The 8,294-nt window shown below is 55.9% G+C and overlaps 1 protein-coding gene across 1 annotated transcript; it reads right to left on the bottom strand.

Annotated features, from left to right (window-relative positions):
- Window positions 1-10: 10 nt before the first annotated feature.
- LOC104389462 (deleted in malignant brain tumors 1 protein-like) lies at window positions 11-3,987 on the bottom strand (the record flags this gene model as incomplete). The annotated part of the gene is given in 5 exon segments (XM_009998459.1): window positions 11-187; window positions 479-603; window positions 2,138-2,317; window positions 3,691-3,882; window positions 3,885-3,987. Coding segments are annotated over 5 exon segments (777 nt in total), but the record flags the coding sequence as incomplete, so codon positions are not given.
- Between the last annotated feature and the right edge of the window lie 4,307 nt (window positions 3,988-8,294).

Here is an 8,294-nt window from a genome sequence, read left to right as displayed (position 1 = left end):
CCTGCCCAGAGCCTGCCCCAAACCCGGCAGAGCCACGGGCCTCCAGGGCCTCCCCGCAGCCCAGCTGGTGGCAAACGACGGCCGCGTCAGGCAGGTCCCAGCCGTCATCGCAGACAGTTCCCCAGCTGCCCTGGTAGTAGATCTCCACTCTCCCGGCGCAGCGCCCAGGGCCGCTCACCAGCCGGACCTGCCGGCTCCCTGCAGCGGGGAGAAGCCCCGGCTGCCATCAGGGGCTGTGCCCAGCCAGCCCAGAGCCTGGGGGAGCCATGAAGTGACCCTCACCCCAGCAAACGACCCCCACGTCTTCTGCAATCCTTGCCCCCAGGGCACTCTCTGGCAGGGAGGTGTTGCAGAGGGTCAGGTTGGACTCATGCCCCATGCACCAAACCCCTCGCAGCCCCATGGGAGCCGTCCCTCTCTGAGGTTTCAGGGGGTTGTAGGCTTTTTCTGCCTCTCTGCACTGCAGCTATTGGCACACCACGTGGGCCTCCTGCATGTCCCACTGGTCATCCAGAACTCTGGCCCATGTCCCACATTGGAAGATCTCCAATTGCCCATTGCATCGTCTCCCTCCATCCACCAGCTGCAGGGATGCCGACTCATCTGGGCTTAGGGAGAGGAGTCCAGCCCTTGACAGCACTGGGCAACCCAGCAGCTTGCAGCATGTCTCCTTGGAGCCCGCTTGCCTGCCCCCAGCCCTGTGCCAAGGCTCCCTGTGGCTGGTTTCCCAGGCCCAGAGCCTTCTCCAGTGAGATGCTAGCTTTGCCCTTGCCAGGGCAGAGCCACAGAGCCCATCCCTGCCAAGGCTGTCAAGGCAGCTCCTGCAGGAGGCAGCAGCAGCCAGCAGTGGCTGGGGGATGGGAAGTGCCAGGATAGGCCTTGTCCAGCCTCAGCACTGGCACTGGCCCTGCTGAGACACTGGGCACAGCCCACACATCTCTGCCCACCTGCATCACTGGGGATGGAGGACTAGGAGCTGGTGTCCCTGGCAAGGAGAAGAGCTGTGGGGGGCTTTTAGACCATGGAGGACAAGTTTGGAACTTGAGCTGATCAGAAGTCAGAGCAAAGCTGCTGTGTAGTTCACTCCCCTGGTCTGCTGCTCCTGCTGGGGGCCCCCAGGGAGCCCCTGCGGGGGTGAAAACAGGCACTGGAGGACTGGGACAGGACTGTCTGCAGCCAGAGGGATGGAGACCAGCCCCGCAGCTCTGTGCCTGGCTCATCTTCTAGTGGCAGAGCAAAGGAGCCTGGCTCTGGCTGACCAGCAGCTGAGCTGCCACCCTGGGAAGCAGACACTTGCCCCTATTCAGTCCTCTGCTCTCCAACAGCAGAGCAGTTGGTCTGAGCTGGGGAAGCCCTCCAGCTCACTCCTGGTGAAGCCTGGCATTCAACGGGGTCCCCTGCTTTGGGTTGCCATCTTGCAGGCAAGAGGAGAATGGAGCTAATCCATTTTGTCCCAGCACTCATCTGAGCAAATGACAGCAGCATTGTTCTCACGGGAGCATGGCGAGGCCCCCAGGGCAGTCACTGGGCACTGTCCCAGGTGGGCCTCAGTCCCATCACAGTGGAATGAGTCTCTCCAGATGGGACCAGTTCCTCTCCCAAAATGTCCTCCTCCAGGAATGGACTCAGCAAAGCCACAGTTCAGGTGATGACAGAGAACGTGAGCATCCCAGAGGTGCCAGCAGGAGCTACAGAGGATGCCCCAGGTCCCCAGCACCTGGAGCTCCACCCTCCCCTCACATGCTGTGCTGCCGTTCACCAGCCTGAACCCTGTGTGCTCAGGGACAGAGAGAGGGTGAGAGAGGGTGAATTTGTGTGCTCGCTCCCTCAGCAGCTGGAGGAGAGACCAACTGGAGGAAGACCTGCCTATGTCCTTCTGAGTGACTGCAGGGCTGCAGACAACCATATCACCCCTCCTGTCTTCATACCTGGCACAGAACCATCCCTGCCCTGCTTCCCTGCCCCCAGCAGGACCCTTTGTGTCTGACACCCCAACATCAGTCCTTACATGTACAGGTGACACCAGCAGCATTCCTGTGGGTGCAGGGCTGGTCCCTGGAGGATCCCCTGGGGCAGGAGGCAAGAAGGGATTCGTTCCCCACACACTGCAGCTCTCTGCCCCACATGGGACCGACACCTTCTCCAAAGTGAGATGCCCTGGGCACAGACAGGGCTGCACCACACTGCAGCTCCCTGTGGACCACGCTGGCAGCTTTGGGATCAAAGTCTGAGTCACAGAGAGATCGCCACTGGTTCCCATCATGGATCTCCACACGTCCTGAGCAGGGGCTGTCCCCTCCAACCAGCTGGACAAATCCTGGAGCAACCAAAGACCCCTTTGAATTCCTAGAGTCCTTTGGCAGTGACACACCCACATCCCACCTCATTGCCATAGCACAAGCTACAAGCACCCCAGCAGCTCCCAGTGGGTCCTGATGGCACAAACATTCCAGACCCCTCCTGCCACTTCTCAGACATTGGCACAGCAGTCATGGGCTTGACTTCTCACCAAAACCCCCAGCTGTAGGCACCAGAAACATTGCTGCTGCCTTCCCAGAGACCTATGGCTGCCTGACACTGGCCCCAGGCCCTGCAGCACCCAGAGCACTTCAACCCGAGGAGATGGGCTGAGGCACTGTTGGCTGCTGCAGCCTGACCTGCCCACTGAGCTCAGGGCCCAGCTGAGGAACCCCTTGGAGCTACCAGAAATGCACCCCACTACCAGGGGCCAGGGACCATTGGTGCACTCCTCTTAGATGGGACATGTCCCAGGGCAAAGGCTTGGTGAGGCTGTCCCTGCCCTTAGCTCCAGCACCTGCCACAGGAGGGGGTCCTCAGCCAGGGCCAGAGTATGCTGTTGGGTGGGCACATCTCTGGCCAGTGCCAGGCAGCAGGCAGCAGAGCAGGCAGAAGAGCAGCCCTGGGCTGACACAAGATCCTGGGGCAAGGGCAGCCACCAAGGACAGCGCAAGTGCTGGCGGAGCTCCTGTGGCATACGGTGGCTGGGAAAGGCTGGGCCATACGTTGGCACTGCCTGCCAGGCAATATCTCCATGGGCTCGTTCTCATGGGGTGACCCTGGGAGAGGAACGAGGTGCCCTGCTCCTCTGCCCAAGGCCAGCGACCTTCCCTCTGAGCAGTCACTTTGGCCATGGAACTTGTTTCTGCAAGGGGGCACAACCCAAAATTCCCAGGCCATCTTAGGCACTTGTGGGAAACTGCTCTTTTCTTCCCCACGTAAGCCCCCCAATACTGGCTTGCAACATCACTTTTCCCAGGGTTGTGCGTGGCCACATGAGCTGCTCTTGGTGCCTGTGGCACAGGGGGACTTGGGTCACAGTGCTGCCACACAAGTCCTGGGTGAATGGAAAGTGCAAGACAGGAACGAACAGACACTGTGGGGCAGGGAGGGGGTTTCATGTGAGCCCCTGGCATGGACTGTGGTGGGCAGAGCCACCTTAGGGACCAGAAAGAGTGAAGGCACCCTGGGTGGGCTCCCACTAGGCTTTCCTCAGAGACGGGATATCACCAGCGTATGTCCCAGCTCAGCAGCATCACTGGCCACACTGGGACTTACTCTGGTGTCTGTTCACTGCTCGGTGAGGGCGCAGCCAGTTCTTTCCCTGCATCCTGGCCCCAAAGAGGGGAACAGGCTGACCCCTCACCTGAACACGTCACTCCAGAATCAAACCTGTGATCACATTCTTGTTGACCCCATCTTCCATGTGTGCAGACAGGTCAGACTCGGTGCTATCACAGTCAACATTACCCATCAAAATGGGGCCAGATCCTGGCACAACCTGTCCAAACTGAGGAATTTCAACAGCAGACCCACAGCCCAGCTGCTTACAAACCACTTTGCCATCAACCATGTCCCAGGAGAAACCACAGTCCCCCACTGGCCTTGGTGTTTCACCTCCACTCTCCCAGCACAGTGTCTGCCACCATTCACCAGCCTCACTTTTGTGTCCCCTTCAAACACCAACATGGGATCAGTCAGGAGAGCACCAAGTTCTTGGGTCCCTTCCTGCTCAGATCAAGTCACAACCACCAGGATAGAAGCCCTCTCTCCTCCAGGCTCTCCCTATGGGCTGTGCAGGCTGGACATGCTAACTCCAGGGACACCGGGCCATTCACTGCCTCATAGGCTTTGGCAACTCCTCTCACTACAAAGATCCCCTACCCAAGCCCCCACCCCTGTGCAGGGCACCTGGTCCTCCCCAACCCAGCACCCCTGAACTGCCTCATGCTCCAGGCCAGCAGCTCCCCCTGCACACCACTTGCCCTGGCACCACCCAAACACACCATGACCCCTGGACTTTCCATGTCCCCAGGGAGCACTGAGACAATCCTGAGTATCCCAGAACCCATGTCGCCCTTCTCCACTGTTGTCAGTGCTGGGGCCTGTGCATGCAGACCCCCCCTGTCTGTGGGGGGTGCTCTCCTGAGGTCACAGTCCTCCAAAACCTGAGGACAATAAACAGCACATTTCCCAGCCATCCTGGAGATGGGCTGTTCCCCGGGGATCACTAAGTATCACTGTCACCAGCTGGGCTACCATCAGCTCCAGAGGCACAGCATGAGGGTACAGGGGATCCCAAAAGGGTACCACAGAAAGGGGGATGTCCATAAATCCAGCCAGGCAAAGTGTGCCCTAACACCGGAGCCTTGAAAGTGGAGATAGTCTCTCCCACTCATATAGGCAGAGGAAAAGGAACATGGACTTAAGCACCTTCTGACTCTTGTCCCAGTGTCACCAGGAAGGAAACCTCATTGCCAAAGGGATCCCTGGCATCCTGCCAGTACCCACTGGCTTTGCACTGTGAGAAAAGGGAGCCAGCACTTACCCCCACACAGCTGCACCCAGAGGAGTAGCCACAGCACCTGAGGAGCCTGAAGTCCCTCCACCCCTCCTGCCCTGCTGCACCCCACTCTCTTCTACAGCTCCTAGGGACTCAGGGGGACAGCAAAGATGGGAGGGTGCTATATCTCTGCAGATACCAACCAGCTCCAGCAAGAGCCAATCAAAGTAGCAGCACCTTATGAGATGTTATTGGGAGCAATCTCCTCTCTGATACAGCTCAGCCCTCCAATTCACTTCTTCAGTGTTGTTCATGACCATATATGAGGGACACATATGTCCTCCTACGGGTGTCATAGTGGCTGCAGTGGGGATTTGTCATGGGACAAGATGGCTGTGGAGGAGCAATGGGTCTTTCACCCCTCAACCTCTCCTGTGAGTATTTGGGCCACTGAGCACCTCTTACACGGGGCTAACCCAAGTACCGAAGTTGAACGTCCAGCTGCCCCAGAGCCATGGGAACTGTGGAGCTGGGACTTCACTGGGGACTGTGTCAGGATAGGAAGGGAACAGCCTTTGCCCCTGATACAGACCCTGCTGTGGTGGGAGCAGCAGCTGGGAAAGGTCCTTGGCCAAGCCAAGAGCTCCATTCCAGGAGTGCTGGCTCATCCATCCCTCCCTGGAGAGCCCCACAGGAGCCAGAGCTGGGACATGCTCTTGCCCTAGCAGCAGACACATAGCCCAGCAGCTCAGAGGTGTCCCTGGCCTTTCACCCAGAGGCTGTTACTCCCTGTGGGTGGATCGGGAGCTTGAACCTGCAGGTGCATAAACCACAGTCAACGTGGCCTCACAGCACTCGCCGTGCTCCCCCTGCAGCATCCAGGCAGGAAGCATGTGGTTTCCTCTCAGTGCTGAGCCCAGACACATCCCTGCAGTGCCCCTGAGCAACCCGCACCTGACTGCTCCAGCCAGGGCTGCGGGGACTGCTCCTTCGATGTCCAGACATGGAGCTGGGTAGATCTCAGCCCTCGCCGTGCCCCTCAGATGCACGTCTGCTCTGCACCAAGCCCCATGCCCATGGGGGCCATCAGTGATGTGACCTCACACCCTCCTACTGACACCACGGTGTGCTCACTGGTTATGCTGATGGTGACCTCACACCCTCCTACTTCTGCTCTGGTAAGGTCACACTGTCACACACGTGTGCTGTGCATGGGCTTCTTCTAAAAACACATATTTGAGTGGGGCCTAATATGTTGATGACAGTAGAAGTATCCACACAAGCCAAGTGCCTCTGCTTGGCCTAAAAGCTATTCCAGTACTGGTAAAATCACAATCTCCTACACATGTGTAGGATGTTGCTGGAAGTGTGTCCTGGTTTGAGCCAGGATAGAACCCATTTTCTTTCTAGTGATTTCACATTTCAGTTAAGTCTCTTCTAAGTAGCACTTGCTGAAGTTAACAGCATCTTTTCAGTTAGTCTCTGCTTCTAGGACTGATAATGCTCAATGTTTTGCAGTTATGGCTAGAGAACTGTATGCAGAACCATGGACACTGCTTGGATGTGAGAAAACATCCTTATACTATGCATTTAATTGCTGACCCAGCATTAAGCCATGACAGAATGATTTAGAAATCAAACATATATTCACCTTTGAGGAAAGGGGCAAAATTAACAGAACCTTGAGTGGAATGCATCTAACGTGCAAAAAGTCTGTATCATGATAAATTCTCAGGCAACTCTAGCTGTTGGCAACACCAGGGAAGCTTGGTGTGCTGACTAAGGACACCACACAGAAGGTGGAATGGAGTGGTGTCCTGGTTTGAGCCAGGATGAAGCCAATTTTTCTTTTTACTGATTTTTTTTTCCTTCAGTAAGCTTTCTTGTAGCTAGCAACAGTGTGTTCTGCTAGGCTGATAAGACAGTGGAATGTTTTTCTAACTACTGAGGCTTCAAGGCTGCACCTGCACTCTGCCAGCTCATACACTATGGGGAGATCTGTGACCCCCCCATAGGAGGCTGAGTTAGACAGACAGCAAAATTGGCCAAAGATATTCCATTCCATATATCTACGTAAGCTCAGAGGAGGGTCAGAGATCACAGAAGACAACTTCCTTCCTTCTTCTTCTTTCCTTCTCTTCCGTCCATGGCCGGCGTCCAGGGAGGACTCTGTTCATCCATCACCGTCGATCCTCAGGCTTGATCTCTCGTGACCCCCATAACTCTCTGCTTTCTCCAGCAGCAGCTCCGGGATTCCTCGGGACTCTTCCCAGTTCAGGGAAGTGCTGTGGGAGTTGCTGGGGTGGGGGGAGGCGAGAGGCTTTTGCCCATACCTGAATCTATCTGTATATAATTGTATATATTTTCTTGTATCATTCATTAGTGTTTTAATTAAAGCTGTGTAGTTTAGTTTTCAGTCCAGCCAAGTCTCTCTCTTTTTCTCTCTCTCCTTCCCTACCTGGGTTGGGGGGGGAGGGGATCGAGAGCATTGTTGTCGGACCTGAGTCAAACTGTGACAAGTGGAAACACCACAGCCAGGTTCAGCAATAAACACGGGGACCTGAAGGTTCTGTGGAACTGATAATCTGCACATTTGGTTACATCATGGCTGGTCTATTAACATGGGGATCTGAAGGTCCCCTAGAACTGACAAGAGGCATATTTGATGAATTTGGCCAAACATCTGTCACTTTTTTGACAAACAATTGTCCGTTAGTGAACTTTGCTCATTATAATCTGATTTTAATACTAAACCCCACCTCCATTCCAAAAGCTACCCACCTTTCAGGGGATGACCACACCCGAGTATGCGCTCTGAATTTTCTCTAGTCTATACCTTTAAAAGTCAACCGAGACAATTTTACTCCCATCATAACAAAGTATGTCTGACTAATGTGCCTCAAGATCCACCTATAAAATAGCACTGTAACGTTGGCCTAAGAGGAGAAGGATGCTAGGGAAGACATCACTGATGTCAGGGAAGATACAATTGCCAGGCCATTGCCAGTATTGACTTCTGCAATCAGCCTAAGGGCTGAGCATCTCTTCCCTCCCTCTTCCCTTTGTCACCTACTTGCCACATGCCCTGCAGGATCTGAATCCATCAGATGCTGGGAACAGCCATGGACCTTCACCCAAGCTGGCCCTGCCACAAGGACGCTTGGACTCAGACCTCTGCTATCGCAGACGTTGGGGTTCGTCTATATCTGTTGGTTTTTTTTCCTCCTCACCCCATGTGTCGCTGTCCTTTCCCCCCTTCCCACAGTGAAATCCCCAGTGACCAGGATAATGCCCCGCTCCCTGAAGCCAGTTAAGTGCCGCTGGCGGCAGCGGACACCGCACTTCCCGCTCATGGCCGTGCTAAATACCCGTCTCTGCCTCCTGCTTCCCGGATGGCCAGTCCTCTGTCCGGACACTGGCGGCACGTCCCACCGCCCCTTCGCCCCGCGCTGTGCAGGGCCCGGGGCCCGCGGCGGGGGCAGCGCGGGAGGAG

This window comes from Chaetura pelagica, unplaced genomic scaffold (genome assembly GCF_000747805.2).
Source record: "Chaetura pelagica isolate M959 unplaced genomic scaffold, ChaPel_1.0 scaffold895, whole genome shotgun sequence".
Lineage (NCBI taxonomy): Eukaryota > Metazoa > Chordata > Aves > Apodiformes > Apodidae > Chaetura > Chaetura pelagica.
Note: the sequence above shows the minus strand (reverse complement) of the source record. Positions and strands in the feature narration are given on the sequence as shown.